This window comes from Calidris pugnax, unplaced genomic scaffold, assembly GCF_001431845.1.
Source record: "Calidris pugnax isolate Ruff unplaced genomic scaffold, ASM143184v1 scaffold108, whole genome shotgun sequence".
NCBI lineage: Eukaryota > Metazoa > Chordata > Aves > Charadriiformes > Scolopacidae > Calidris > Calidris pugnax.
Genome location: NW_015090845.1, coordinates 55088 through 70449, shown reverse-complemented (window position 1 = coordinate 70449; position 15362 = coordinate 55088). Strand labels below are relative to the sequence as shown.

The window sequence follows — 15362 nt, the reverse complement described above, 5'->3', positions numbered from 1 at the left end:
CCGCCGCTCCCCGCTACGGCGGGCGGCTCTGCGCGGCTTCCCCGGTGTGGGAGAGCTCTCCCACCCCCGCGGCGTCTACAGAGGCCAACGGGAACCCTAAGCCGGGCCCCGGGTAGAGCCCGGCCCCCACACTCCCGCGCAGACTACCGGTCCCGGCATGCCCCGCGAGCCGCCGTCCAATCGCGGCGCGCTTTGTTGAGGGGGTGCGGCAGGCGCCGAGGCCCCGTTTCAAGATGGCGGAGGACGGTGAGACAGCAGTGAGGCGCCCGCCGGCGAGGCCTCCGCGGCCGCCGGCGGAGGAGAACGACCACGAGCACTGCAGCGACTGCGAGAACGAGGCGGAGCGCGGCTCCCACAGGGGGTGAGCGGCGGCCGGGGCCGCCCCCGCGGCGGTGACCGGGCCCATTGAGGCGGGCAGCGGCCGGGAAGTGCGCGGCGCCCCGCCCCGCCGGCGCGCTGATTGGCCGCCGGGCAGCATCCCGCGCTGCGATTGGGCGAGCGGCCCGTCAGTCTGGCTGGGGGGGACGGGCCCGCTGGGCTTCCATTCACGCCTGTCGTGGGAGCGTGTTCTGAAGCTAAGCAGGGTCGGGCCCGTTCGTGGCGTGGATGGGTGACGGCCTGCGGGATGTCTGCGGGACAGCCAGAAAGTAGCCGCGAGTGCCTTTTTTTTGCAGAAATGAGCCCAGTTCGCAGCTCTTGTTGTCCGTGCGTTAGGGTGTGTCTCCTTACATTCTCCCTGTTCTCCAGCACAAGCCCCATCCTCCTCCTGGCACCTCCGGCGCTGCGGTGGCACGCAGGGTGGTGGCACGGTTTGGGTGCATTATCCCACTCCCGGGAGCCTGTGGCCTCCCACGGCCGTCGCTGCGCCCTGGAAGAAGCCCAGGCTTCTGCACACCCATCCTGTTGTTATCCTAAACCCAGCCCAGGGTTTTGCAAAGCTCAGCTGATGTTGTCTTGTGGTTTGGAGGAGCGTGGTGTCCAGAGGTATGAGATGGTGAAATAGCAACAATTAGGCTGGGGGCGAGCGCACGCCGCGGAGCAGGACCTTATCTAGGTAGGAAAGATCTAAAATCCCTAACGTAGTACTCTCGTTACTCACTGCCTTAATTAGCGAGGCACAGAGCTGCCTGGCCGTGCCTGTGGTTTGCAGGAGAGGCTTTGTCCTCGTTCCCGCTGGCTTTGCACGCGGCAGCGCACGGGAACGTCACGTGTTTCCAGAGGTTTCCAGGGGTTTTGTGACTTGTGCTCCGTGCACGGGAGCCTCGCCGGGCTCTTCTTCCTGCTTTCCCAGCCCAGCGACGCGGAGACCGTCGCCTTGAAGAGCTTTTCTCCCTCCATGGGCAGCTCTCCGTAGGCAATCCCGCCTGTCCGCTGGGTGAAGTGAATAAAAGGTCACGCAAGAAATATCACAGAGGCTTTTTTTTATGACAGCACAGATGCCTGTTTATATTTTATTTGCCTCCCGGGTGTGGCACCGTGTCTCAGTTTAATAGGTTTAGCCGTGCTTGGAGAGATTTTTCTTTTCTTTCCCTCTGACATGATTAGGTTTGTGGAAACCAGAACCAAGCAGAGAGGAGACGCTGTGCTTAATCACTGTTATTTCCCAGCCCGGCGGCTCAGCCAGCCCTTTGCCAGGAAAAAGTGTGTTCTTGAGCCCTCTGCGCATCCTGGTGTGGGCATCGCACCTTCTGCAGCCCCCAGGAGTTAAAATGCAGTTGCCTGCCCTGGCTTGGGCTGGCACTGAAGCACAAGCAGCTGACTGGGCAGCTTGGGAAATGTCCTGTAAGAAATATACATAGGGAGTTCGGATTGCCCAGGGAATAATTGATCGCATCCTGGGCTGCATCAAAAGCTGCGTTGCCAGCAGGTCCAGAGAGGGGATTCTGCCACTTGACTCTGCTCTGGTGAGACCTCACCTGGAGTATTGTGTGCAGGTCTGGAGCCCTCAATAGAAGAAGGACATGGACCTGATGGAGAGGGTCCAGAGGAGGGTCACAAGGATGATCAGGGGGATGGAGCACCTCTGCTCCGAGGACAGGCTGAGGGAACTGGGGTTGTTCAGCCTGGAGAAGAGGAGGCTCCGGGGAGACCTAATAGCAGCCTTCCAGTACCTGAGGGGAGCCTACAGGAAGGCTGGGGAGAGCCTGTTTAGAAAGGCCTGCAGTGACAGGACGAGGGGCAATGGCTTCAAGCTGGAGGGGAACAGATTTAGACTGGAGATGAGGAGAGGGTTCTTCCCTGTGAGGGTGGTGGAGCACTGGAACAGGTTGCCCAGGGAGGTGGTTGAGGCCCCTTCCCTGGAGATATTCAAGGAGAGGCTCGACGAGGCCCTGGGCAACCTGGTCTAGTTGGGGGTGTCCCTGCTGACTGCGGGGGGGTCGGACTAGATGGCCTTTGGAGGTCCCTTCCGGCCTGGGCAATTCTATGATTCTATGATAATGTTAAAAGTGTGGCTGATGGGTAGAGTGATAACGAGCGTGAGCCAAGGGAGGCTTTGGAGCTCTGCCCCCCAAAATCTAGTTGGGGGAGTGTGGCTGATGGGTAGAGTGATAACGAGCAGGAGCCAGGGAGGCTTTGGAGCTCTGGCAAATCTCCTCTGCCCCCCAAAATCTAGTGGGGGATCCACCTAGGAGAGAAAAGACCAGGCAGTAGGAAAGATGGTGTTATTCTTTTTGATACGTGTAGATTCTGTTGATTTTGTACCGTCACGTTATGCTGGGGGCATTTCTGGTCACCCCAAACTGAGCCCTGTCCCCAAAAATGGGGAAGTGCTTGGAGCCGCTGGGGTTTGTGGAGCGATGCTTGGAGTCCTGCCTCTGCCCAGCGCCTGTCGGGAGTCACTGGATCTTGGCTCTGAGATTTAAAACATCAAAATGTTGCTTAGTGAGAGCAATACTTCCTTTCCTTTTAAGGACAGGAAAGAGGAATTGAGTTTCCTGTGCCTTGGTCCCGTGTCAGCACTGGGAAGTGGCTGCCCTGCTCTCCGCTGCCGCGTCCGAGCTGATTTCCTAGACCTAAAAAAAAAGTCCCACTTTCGTATTTGGGGTGGTTTCCTTTGTGCAGAGGGGGCTGCGGTGGCGTCTCTGGTGTCTGCAGAGGGTTTATTCCTGTCGCAGATAAAGGACACAGGGAAGGCAGAGCCACCAGCACGGGCTGCGCTCCCCGGAGCTGCCATGAGCCCGTGGGATTTGTCAGTTCATGGGCAGCAAGTGGCAGCGGTGAAACCAGGGATTGCAGTGCCCCAGTCCTGTGAAATGGGTACATTGTTGGCAAAGCCAACCAGGGAAGGGATTTTGGGTTCACAGGGAAGGCAGAGCCACCAGCACGGGCTCCGCTCCCCGTAGCTGCTGTGAGCCCCGTGGGGTTTGTCAGCTCACACACAGGGAAGGCAGAGCCACCAGCACGGGCTGCGCTCCCCGGAGCTGCCATGAGCCCGTGGGATTTGTCAGTTCATGGGCAGCAAGTGGCAGCGGTGAAACCAGGGATTGCAGTGCCCCAGTCCTGTGAAATGGGTACATTGTTGGCAAAGCCAGCCGGGGAAGGGATTTTGGGTGGGGAAAAGTCCAGGGAGGGTCCTGTGACCTGACCTGGGTTGTTGCTGGACGGGGGTTTGATAGCAAAGGGGCTTTTCTTGGCAGGACAGCGGGTTGGGTGCTCCCTGCCCACACTTACACCACGAGAGGGTGTTCCTGGGACAACTGCCGAGCTCTCACACACACAGTTTGGGTGTAGGTGTTACCTGGAGCCCCGTAGTGTCACGCTCTGCTTTGGGACCTGTGCTCTGCCATCTGCAGAGCCTCCCTCCCCGCTCCGGCCCCTAATGAGATTACAACCTAAGTACCGCGCCCGATTAGCCCCAGGTTTGGCAGAAGGATTTTCCAGCACCTAAATAGGGAGCAGGGATCTATTATTTCTCATCTGACACCTTTCAGGCGAGGCAGCCAGGCCGTGCGGTGGGGGGATTGCAAACCACACCAGCCCTTGTCCCAGTCTGTGTTTCCAGTATGGATTTTGAGGAAGAACCAGCAGCTTTTGGTACCGTTTGCTGCCTTAGGTGTGAGACAGTCTGTGAGCCCAGGTGTGGCATTTCGATTTGTGTAATGACAGGTGCTTTTTGATCACCACAATGCGTGTGCTGCAGGGAGTAATGTCTGTCCCTGCTGTTGAAATCCCCCCGTGACAACCCAGAGCTCCCCACCAGGCTTGGGGAGCTGTTGGCAGCCGGAATTGTCCTTCCTTGTGCTTCCCCTCCTCCCAAAAATAAGGCTCTCAGATCTGGGAACACAGCGGGATCGTGCCCGGATCCAAGCGATAGCCAACTCTGTGCTAAGCACCAGTTTGTTACTGGATGTGACTGGTGTTTGCCAGCTTCCAGAGGGGCTGAGCTGGGGGAGGACAGTCACTCTGAGCACGTCTCGCCTCGAGCAAGCCCAGGTGATTTATTTAGGTGCTTCCAAAAGTCTGTTTTCGAGATGGCTCAGGTTATGGGTGTTATTTTCTGCGCGGTGGTTAATTGGGGGCTCCTTTCCCTCCAACTCGAGGAGCTGTCTGGTAGCAGGGATGGGGGGGCTGCAGCGATAGGTGATGGCCGTGCCGGCGGCGGTGCCTTTATGGGAGAAGGGAAAAGTGTTTTCCTTGGGCAGAAAACGGGCCGTTGTGGTCCCGCGGGTAATCGGGAGACGTTCCACATAGAGCAGCCAACCTCCTCCACCCGCTTTATCTCCTGAAGCAGCTCGGGCTGGAAGGGAGATATGGGAGGAAAAAAGGCCGTGGGCTGTGGGGCAGGAGCTGGGCTGGGAGTTAACCCTTCCGAGGGGTGACACCCCTTCAGCCCTCGCAGCGACCTGGGTCATATCAGCTGGGATTTCAGGGGGTGGCAGCTCGTCCCAGGACACTGGTGGGACATTGCTGTTAATTTGGGGAGTGTCTGAGGGGCTGCAGCTACACTGGAGCATAAAGAAGATGATATTGGTTTTCCTAAATGGACTTTAAAATAGAAAATACCTATAATTGTTGCATCCCAAGTTGTAACCTTAGGTTTTTCCAACATTTTCCTCCGTGCTGGCGGCTCCTCTGCCAGGTTGGTTTTCATCTCCCAGCTGGAGCAGGGCCCTTCCCCATGTCACAGCACCTGGGAATGCAAACCCTCACCCCACCTTACGCCACCCTGATTTCTTCCAGGTCACGACGGCTTTGCTCATAAATCAGGGGGGATTTTTCTCAGCTCTTTTACCTGGGAGCCCGGCGCGGGGCTGGAGCGATATTGGTTGGGCTGAACTCATTAGCAGCAAGCTGGGAGTTGGCAGCTCTGATTTATGAAGCCGAGCGACACCGAGTGAATATGCAGGGGCTGGGAGGATTTTATTTGTTGCATCTGACACCCGCAGCATCCCAACTCGGAGGTGACCTGGGAAAACGTGTCCTGCTCCTTCAGAAGGGGCGGGTTCTGGTGTCTGCCCTCGCACGTGCTCGTGAACACCCCCTCGTGCCATCACTTTGTGGTGTTAAAATTGGTAAGAAGTGAGTTGGGTGTGTTTATTGCAGTTCTGTGATGGGTGGTTTGCCTCATCCCCAGGACCTCAGTGTGGCCACCCCGGCTGGTTGGGGACCTGCCAGGTCTCTCTCGTGCTCTTGCTGCAAGGAGTTAAAAAAAAAAAACAAACCAAACCAACCACCAAACCCAACCCGTTGCACATTTGTCACCAAAATCAATAGCGGTGTCAGCACCGCTTTGCCGTAATTACTTTTGCTGTCGTGTCAGAGCTGGCATCTCCCCGCGTGGAGGTGAAGCCCTTTCCCGGGGGTGGAAGGAAAGGTGAGGTGTCCCCCCCAAGGGGTGCTGGTGGCTTTGTGGCTGCTCCTCTCTCTGCTCTTGGAGAAGATGCGGGGCTTCTCATCGAGCCCCCTTTCGCAGAGCAGCTCACCCCGTGCGACTGATTGTTCCCCAAGAGCAGATGGTTGTCACCTCCCGGGGTTTCACCTGGGGCTCTGCTGATAGATGGGGAATTATTTTCCTAAACAAGAGTCCCCGCTGCTGTTTGGGTTTTATCTGGAGGAAAACCTTCCCCGGCTCAGCTGCTCCGTGTCCTGCAAACCAGACGTCTCTGCTCCGCGGGGCGAGGGCTGCCCGTCACATCGGGTTTCTGCGCCCTGAGCATCAGCAGCCTCCCCATCCGCAGACATCCCTCAAAAACACATTCCTCAGTCCACTTTTCCCTGGTTTCAAAACTCACTGCTCAGCCCAGGAATTTTTTTTTTTATAACCTTATTCCCCTCCCGGCTCCCTCCTTTCCCTGGCCTTGCTGAAAAAACTAGTTGGATGCTGCTCCGACATATTTTCCAGTGTGTTTCTTCTTTCCTTTCCTTGCTCCACCCTTTTTACTGCTATCTTGTGCTTGGTGAAGACATTAAGCTGGTCCAGGAGGCAGCAGCACTTGGGAGGGGGAGTGGGGTTCCAGGCTGGAGGGTGCTTTTGGTTCACCCTCTGCCTCTGGGCAGGTCAGAGCCGTGTGGTTGTCTCCACTGTTGAAAGCAGAAATCATTTTGGGGGTGCGAGGAAGGAGACACCTGTATATCATAGAGTAAATAATATATTGCTTTGGATCCCCGAGCTGAGATTTGGGGAAAGAAGAGGATGAGGTCCCCAGGCCCCGGAGAGCAGGGATGTGTTGGCACCCACTTAAAGGGTGGCTGTCAGGAGGATGGGGCCAGTCTTTTTTCAGTGGTGCCCAGGGAGAGGACAAGAATTAACGGGCACAAACTGGAACATAAGAAGTTCCATCTCAACATGAGGAGGAACTTCTTTCCTGTGAGGGTGGCAGAGCCCTGGCAGAGGCTGCCCAGGGAGGTGGTGGAGTCTCCTTCTCTGGAGACATTCAAACCCACCTGGACACGTTCATAGAATCATAGAATCATTGAGGTTGGAAGAGCCCCTTGGGATCATCGAGTCCAACCATCTCCCCTACTCTACAAAGTCCTCCCCTACACCATGTCCCTCAGCACTGCATCTAAACGGCCCTTAAACACAGCCAGGGATGGGGACTCCACCCCCTCCCTGGGCAGCCTGTTCCAATGCCCGACCACTCTTTCCGTGAAAAATTCCTTCCTAATGTTCAATCTAAACCTCCCCTGTTGGAGCTTGAAGCCGTTCCCTCTCGTTCTGTCACTAATTACCTGGAAGAAGAGACCAGCACCAACCTCTCTACAGTGTCCTTTCACGTAGTTGTAGAGAGTGATGAGGTCTCCCCTCAGCCTCCTCTTCCTCACACTAAACAGCCCCAACTCCTTCAGCCGCTCCTCATACGATTTGTTTTCCAGCCCCCTCACCAGCTCCGTTGTCTCCTCTGCACTCGCTCCAGCACCTCCAGATCTCTCTTGGATTGAGGTGCCCAAAACTGGACACAACACTCGAGGTGTGGCCTCCCCAGTGCTGAGTACAGGGGCACAATCACCTCCCTACTTCTGCTGGTCACACTATTTTTGATACAAGCCAGGATGCCATTGGCTTTCTTGGCCACCTGGACACACTGCCTGTGGGACCTGCTCTGGGTGGACCTGCTTTAGCAGGGGGTTGGACTGGATGGTCTCCAGAGGTCACTTCCAACCCCATGGGATTCTGTCCCATGGCATCCAGACATGTCCACGACATTGGGGCTGATGAGGGTCCCTGGGGCAGGCAGGGCAGACCCAATCCTGCAGAGCTCATACTGGTTTCCAGTCAGAACCACTCTGGTGTGGGCGATGGTGCCGGCTGGTGGTGAGCTTTGTGGTTGTAGGTGCTGTGGAGATGCCACTTGATGCCAAGAGCAACTTCTGCCCAGGATTCTCCATGGCTCTGTCCTCTCCCTGTCAAGCCAGGGGTGGGTTTTTGTCCTCGGTGAAAACAGAAGAGGAAAGATGCTGCGGTTTTACTGCAAAACAAGCTCTGTGCCACTGACAGGGGTGGGACAGAGCTTTGCAGAAGACCCTTTGTGCGTGTTGGCCGCTGGCAAAGCGTCCCTCGCCTGGTGTCCCCCTCTCGTCCCCTCATCCCTCTGCTTGGTCTGACTCCAGCCATCTCCGGGGTTGAATTCCCACCAGAGTTGTGACCCTCTCAGAGGCTGTAGCCTGGTTTTGGGGACCATTTGCAGGGAGAATCCTGGCTTGGGGTTCCCCAGCTCCGCAGCACCATGGTGGGGTATCAGACACCCACGCTGGGGTGTCTCACACGGGGTCAGATCACACATGCCATGCAGGTCACAGGTGCCTCTCCCATGTTTCGGCATCGTGTCCCAGACAGACCTGCCCATCGGCGAGGCCGGGCTTGGCGTGGGGTATCACACCCCCAGCTGCTTTGGGGTGATCATCAGCTGGGTGTCCAGGGCTGCCCCTCATCCCTGGCAGGGGGAGTGATGCCCTGGCACTTCCACACTGTGCTCCCAAAGAGATTCACTGCTCAGTCTCAATTTTCCAGCTCCACAGTAACAATATAGTATTTTTCCAATCTAACAGCCACCCCTCTCCCTAGATCATCACCTCTGCAGGTGGGGTGATGTTTGGTGCAGTGTCCTTGGCCACCAGCACCTCCCTGGTGGCCTGGACTTGCTGGTGGTGCCTTATCTCCAAGGCTGAACCAGACCAGTGTTTGCTGCTCCCATGTCCCTTCTTTGGGCTCCTTGGGCACCTCCTTGGGTGGGAAAAGCCTAAGCTGGGCATCCTCATCACTCCATGGGGTGGATTTGGGCACGTGAGGCTGAGCGGGGTGATGTGACAGCAAAGAGAAGGTCACCAGCAGCGCGGGGCTCGCTCCCCACCGCTGAGCAAACCCATGGGGTGGGAGATGTTGGCGCTGGTCCCCTTTTGGGAGCTCCCCAGTGGGAGGGATGCTGGGGAGAGGACACGTGGCTGCACCCACCGTGCACCGGGTGTTCCTCCTCCTGGAAACTTGGATTTGGAGCAGGGAGCTTGTCATTTCTTTAGTGAGCTTCAGAAACCCTATAAATGCACTTCGGTAAAAGAAAAGCTCCAATGATGTTTCTTTTGTTCCCTAGTGGCTTGAGTCCAGCAAATGACAGCGGAGCCAAAAAGAAGAAAAAGAAACCAAAACGGAAGAAAGAGAAAGGGGGAGACCAGCCCGACCAGGCTCAGGACCAGTTGGCGAAGGTGACCGACTCCTTCCCCCATCCCAAACCTCTCCCGTGTAACTTAGGGCAAGGAAAGAGTCTCCCAGTCCTGGTTTTAGGCACTCGGCTGCTCCAAAACCTTCAGGTTTAGACTCATTTCCCCGCCTGGCTCCGTGTGTGGGAATTTCCGATGCTGCGGGAGGTGTTTGCGGAGCGCTCCGGGGGGAGCGTGCTCCTTGGCTGGAGGTCCCAGTTGGTCCCAGTGCTGGGTGAAAGGGTCAGACTGGCGCCTCCCAGTTCTTCTTTCCAGACACCAGCTGCCTCCTGGCAGGCAGGGAACGGCCGCGCTGCCTCCTGCCAGCTTCCTCTCCTGCCCGCGGCCGGCCCAACCAGCGCTGCCTCCTGCTCCTTGGACAACATCTGATGTTGTTGATTTTTTTGCTCGATTAACATAAGAACAGCAGCCGGGTCAGAGCAGGGGCTGTTTTGCCCCTCTTGGCTCTGCCCGGTCCTGCCGAGCAGCTGGTGCTTGGTGAAGGAGCGTGGGACACGTGAGGTTTGTCCCTCCCAGGGCTGGCAGTCACCCCTCTTGTCCCCTGGGGCCCTGTGGCAGGGGACACGCACAGATCTGCACATGGACAGAGGCTCTTTCTGTCCAATGCCCAGTTCCCATCCAAATATTTCTGATATTTTGCCCTTCTGACTGTGCAGAGCATTAAATTGGGGCGCTGGGTGCTTCAAACTAACTTCAGGGGAATCAGGGAGGAGCTGGGGTTGTGAATTCAGCCCAGAGCTGCCCGCCCTGCCAAGCTCTGCCTGGGGAGGAGGAGGAGGAAAGCGTCCTTCGTCTTGACTCAGCCTCTTCACCTTGTCCTGGTCCACAGTGCGCAGGGAGTCCTGGGGAAGCTGCAGTTTGTAGATACGGATCCAGCTTAGATGGAAGAGGCTGAAGCAGGGAGAGAGAGAGAGAAAAGGCACCGCAGAAAGGCCAGGGAACTTCAGGGGAATCAGGGAGGAGCTGGGGTTGTGAATTCAGCCCAGAGCTGCCCGCCCTGCCAAGCTCTGCCTGGGGAGGAGGAGGAGGAAAGCGTCCTTCGTCTTGACTCAGCCTCTTCACCTTGTCCTGGTCCACAGTGCGCAGGGAGTCCTGGGGAAGCTGCAGTTTGTAGATACGGATCCAGCTTAGATGGAAGAGGCTGAAGCAGTGAGAGAGAGAGAGAAAAGCCACCACAGAAAGGCCAGGTGCTGGGTGTGGGTTGACCCAGGGTGTCTCTGCCTGGGTGTTGGCCAAGGTGAGGCAGGGAGGTTTGCACCTGGGGCTCACAGCACCCTCCTTAACTGAAGCTTCAAGCATTTTAAGGCACTTCATCCGTCCCCTTCGAGCCAGGGGAAGCTGCAGTTTGTAGATACGGATCCAGCTTAGATGGAAGAGGCTGAAGCAGTGAGAGAGAGAGAGAAAAGCCACCACAGAAAGGCCAGGTGCTGGGTGTGGGTTGACCCAGGGTGTCTCTGCCTGGGTGTTGGCCAAGGTGAGGCAGGGAGGTTTGCACCTGGGGCTCACAGCACCCTCCTTAACTGAAGCTTCAAGCATTTTAAGGCACTTTATCTGTCCCCTTCGAGCCAGGAGTGCCTAGAACCCAGGTCTAGGTGTCAGCAGGTACCTGCTAAAAGGGTTCATCCATCCCGGAGAGGGTTATGAGAAGATCTAGGCTGGGAAGTGATTCTTCTCCCTCCTCTCCCCTTCCTGGCAGGGTCAGCTCTAGGTTCCTCTTCTGAGTTGAAATGCAGACCTGGGGGCTCAGCTTACTCATTTTTGTCTTTCCATCCTCCTTTTCTCCCCTTAGATGAACTCTTTACCCGCTGAGAGGATCCAGGAGATTCAAAAAGCCATCGAGCTCTTCTCTGTAGGTCAGGGCCCTGCCAAAACCATGGAAGAAGCCAGCAAGAGGAGCTACCAGTTCTGGGACACGCAGCCGGTGCCCAAACTAGGTACGTACAGCCTCTCGGCGTTTTGTTCTCCTTGAGGGAAGTCTTGTGGTCCACAGAGTGCTCAAAGAAGCCCAGAGAAGCTGGTCTCTGGCCAGTGAGTCCCTGGATGGCCTCTCACTGCTGTCCTATCTGGGCTTCAAAGGCATTGATGACACTTGTCCACCATTCAGTGTCACGGTCTGAGTGGCCAGCCCTGCCACCAGAGAGCTGTGCAGGTGGCTGGGGAAGGTCAAGAGGGACGAGGAGCCATTTCAGACATCTCATTTGATGCCTCCTGCATTTGGGCATCCCTTAATCTCAGTCTTTAGCCCTTGAATTGGGTCTCCCCAGCCCTCTGTGCCCAAGTTTCATGTGGGGCATTGCCAGCCTTTCTCCTGCCAAGTCCTAGAGGACCTGGAGCCAACCAGCGCTCCCCTTTTGTGGGGCTGGAGCTTCCCAGCAAGGGGTCCTTCCTTGGTGGGGAAGGTACCTCGGGGTCAGCCAGTGATGGAGCCTCTGGGGAAAGCAGGTCCATGTGCTGAGGTGCCACGTTGTTGGTTTGCTGGGCTCACAGCAGCCTCTGGCACAGGCAGGTCCTTGGGCTTCCCAGCTCTAGTCTTTGCTCCAGCCCTGTCTCCAGTTTGCTCTTGATGCTGTCAGCCGGTGTCAGAAGCGATCTCCTGTCAGCACCGAGGTGTTCCTCAGCTTGGCAGGAGCACTCAGCAGCTGAGCAGATCCAAAAGGAAGAGGAGCGCGTTGCCGCGGAGCTGCCTGACTGGAAAACACTCATTCCAGACCTAATTGGAGCAAATCTGCAACACTCCTGGGGTGCCTGGGGTTGCTTTGCTTAGTCTGTCCACCCTGCATCCCCCAGCAAAGTCCATGCAGAGCTCAGGAGAACTGGGAATGAGTCCCAGCCCATAGTTTCTAGATTTATCCGAAGCTTGTCATGGCTTCCAGTTGGCTGCTCTTTGGTGGTTTCCTTCATGGGGTTGTGTCCAACCCCTCTTGCTGTAAACAAGTACTGGAGAACTGTGTCCAGCTCTGGGGCCACCACCAGCAGAAGGACATGGAGCTGTTGGAGTGGGGCCAGAGGAGGCCCCGGAGATGCTGGGAGGGCTGGAGCCCCTCTGCTGGGAGGGGGGGCTGAGAGAGTTGGGGGGTTCAGCCTGGAGAAGAGAAGGCTCCAGGGAGACCTTGGAGCCCCTTCCAGTCCCTCAAGGGGCTCCAGGAGAGATGGGGAGGGACTCTGGATGAGGGAGGGGAGCCCTAGGAGGAGGGGGAAGGGTTTGACCCTGCAAGAGGGGAGATGGAGCTGAGCTGTGGGGAAGAACTTGTTTGGTGTGAGGGTGGTGAGAGCCTGGCCCAGGTTGGCCAGAGAAGCTGTGGCTGCCCCATCCCTGGAGGGGTTGAAGGGCAGGTTGGAGGGGGCTTGGAGCAACCTGGTGTGGTGGGAGGTGTCCCTGCCCAGGGCAGGGGGTGGCACTGGGTGGGCTTTAAGGTCCCTTCCAACCCAAACCATTCTGTGATGCTGTGACACACCATGCTTGAGTCCCTTTTCGAGGGCAGGTTGGAGGGGGCTTGGAGCAACCTGGTGTGGTGGGAGGTGTCCCTGCCCAGGGCAGGGGGTGGCACTGGAGGGGCTTGAAGGTCCCTTCCCACCCAAACCATTCTATGATTCTGTGACACACCACGCTTGAGTCCCTTTTCCTGTTGTCAGCACCAGTCTCGGGCTTTCTTTGGCCTTGGGGACTGTTTGCTGGGAACAATGGACTCAACTTTGTGCTGGGATGAGTGAGATGGCAGGGGGTTATGTGAGACAGCAAAGTCTGATCTTGCAATTGCCCTTTTTCCCGGAGGATCCTGGATGTGGCAAAGATCATTTCTGCTCGGGTGAACCCTGGGGGAGCGGTGGGAGGTGCCTTCTGGGGAAGGAGAGGCACAAACCAGCCCGTGGCTCCATACACCAAATTGCTGGCTGGGCTCTGGGTGCCAGCAGCTCCCCTGGTCCTTGCTCGGGGGCACGCTCTGGCACACAGTGATTCATACACCAGGCTATTTAGGGTCTGGTAACAAAAGCACTGTGGGATTTTGGGATTTCAGAGTGGTTCAGCACCTGCTCGGGACAGGGAGGACGGCCAGGGGTGAGCGTTTCTGGAAGCCACCCCGGGGGGTGTGATGGGGGCAGTTCTCCCTCTGGGCTTCTCTTCACCTCCCCATTGCCTGGAAACCTTTTCAATCCCTTTTTAAGGGAATTCCTAATTAGTGCTGCTTGGTTCTCCTGGCAGCACTCAAGCAGTGCCGCTGTGTTGACATCCCAAAGAAAGCCGGTGCTTGAACCAACATCTCTTGGCTGAATTGGGGATTTTAGGAGTCAGTGTTTTTTCAACAAAAGTTGTCTTGTTCACTGCAGCTCTTCTTTTAGCACGGTGGGAAGGAAACCCTGGCAGGGACTGGAGCTGGCCAGGAGAGAGCTGCTGTCCCATGGAACAGCCCATGGGAGCGTGCTGGCCAAGGCTGGGACGGTGGGGATGGGGATATGGCATCGTGTGTGGACCTGGAGGACATAGCTCTGAAGCTCTGATGGGTTTGGTCTCCTCTCTGCTGCCCAATGGGCTCTACCTGAAAGAGGAGCTTTGGTTCTCTGCCCCTGTGTCCCATTGAACATGTGGCACGTCCCAAACCAGGGGGAGTGAAATGGTCATCCCTGGCTGCCCGTGACAGCAACTTGGGGTGGGAGATCATGCTGGGAAAGTGGGGCACATTGGTCACCAGATTGAGGTGTCGTGGAGACATTGCCTCAACAGCAGAGAGTACCTTCATGGGTCCCCGCTCTCTCTTACAGGAGAAGTGGTCAACACCCATGGGCCCGTTGAGCCAGACAAAGACAATATCCGTCAGGAGCCATACACTTTGCCTCAGGGCTTCACCTGGGATGCCCTGGACCTTGGGGACAGAGGCGTGGTGAGTACGGGCAGCTCAGCACACGTGTGTTGGGAGGGTGTTGTGTCTCTTGCCACACCAAGCGACTCTCCAGCTCAGTGGTCGCACCATCTCCTTGGAGTTAGATGGGTCCCACTTCCCCCATCGTGCAGTTAGTTCTCTCTCATCCATCCCATGTTGGCCTGGGTTCTTCATGAGCATGAACAGGGTCTTCTCCACATGCTCTTTAAGCTTAAGGATGCCTGTACCTGGGAGTATGCCCTTAGGAAGACCCTCCAGACCGTTACCCACCTCCCTGGGAGATGACCTGAGGGCAGCAGGACTCGTCTCTGTGTGTCCTGCTGCTTACCCTGCTCTGTAGTGGCACCAGTTCAAGTTCAGGGGGACGTGCCAGCAGCAGGGACATGGCTGCACGTGGCTTCCATTCTTGTGGCCACACAAAAAAGATGGTCAAGGTCCAGTCTGAGGGCAGCTGGGGTGTGTGATGGCTGAATGACTCTCTTGACCTGCATGGTCTCTCCTGCTGCAGCTGAAGGAGCTGTACACGCTTCTGAACGAGAACTACGTGGAGGACGACGACAACATGTTCCGCTTCGATTACTCCCCCGAGTTCCTGCTGTGGTGAGTGGCACCGCGGCTGCCTCTGCGTGTCCCCTCGCTGCAATCTCCCTTCCCCATCTGTCACCGTACGTGTGCCACCTCCCAGGTACCCTGCGAGAGGGGTCTCTCGCCCAGCCCTGCCTGCCTCTGCCTTCTTTGAGATACGGGAGCCTAAAACTGGATTATTTTCCTCTTTGGTTTGATCCCCTGAGTGTTTGTAAAAATCCCAGTAGCTGAGGAGCTTCCCAGTGCCCCGGAGCTGTAGGATGACGGTGGCTGCCAAGCGCCGTTGCCAGCGATAACACTTGGAGACCTGTTGCAGCAGAGCTGCTGGTTCCTCGGGGCGTTCAGGGATCGAGGAACGTGACTTCCCTCCTGTGTCACTAGCGAGAATTTGCCATGCCCATCGAGTGCAGGAATTGCCCTGGATCCTGGTGGTCCTGGCTTGTCACATCACTGTCACCCTCCCACCCCCCTGCCTGCAAACCCAGGGCAGCTGGAGCAGGACATGGGGTGTCTCGGGGCAGCATGGGGAGGCAGGAGCAGGTACACAGGAGGACTTTTGATGGGACGTGACTTCTGAAGTGTGTCTCATCTGCAGGGCGCTGCGTCCTCCGGGCTGGTTGCCCCAGTGGCACTGTGGAGTCAGGGTGGTCTCCAGCAAGAAGCTGGTTGGATTTATCAGCGCGATTCCAGCCACTATCCACATCTACGACACGTGAGTGCGGCTCGGCTGCTTCCCTCAACCTG

The 15362-nt window shown here is 57.0% G+C and overlaps 1 protein-coding gene across 1 annotated transcript in view; it reads left to right on the top strand.

Annotated features, from left to right (window-relative positions):
• Nucleotides 1–6: 6 nt before the first annotated feature.
• LOC106888431 (glycylpeptide N-tetradecanoyltransferase 1) overlaps nucleotides 7–15362 on the top strand; it is a 22551-nt gene continuing 7195 nt past the window's right edge. Inside the window, exons 1-6 of the mRNA XM_014942669.1 lie at nucleotides 7–361; nucleotides 9030–9141; nucleotides 10946–11090; nucleotides 13915–14033; nucleotides 14542–14633; nucleotides 15214–15330. Of these exons, the coding sequence (XP_014798155.1) occupies nucleotides 234–361; nucleotides 9030–9141; nucleotides 10946–11090; nucleotides 13915–14033; nucleotides 14542–14633; nucleotides 15214–15330 (713 nt within the window). The 5' untranslated portion in view covers nucleotides 7–233. The remainder of the gene's footprint in view (nucleotides 362–9029; nucleotides 9142–10945; nucleotides 11091–13914; nucleotides 14034–14541; nucleotides 14634–15213; nucleotides 15331–15362) is intronic.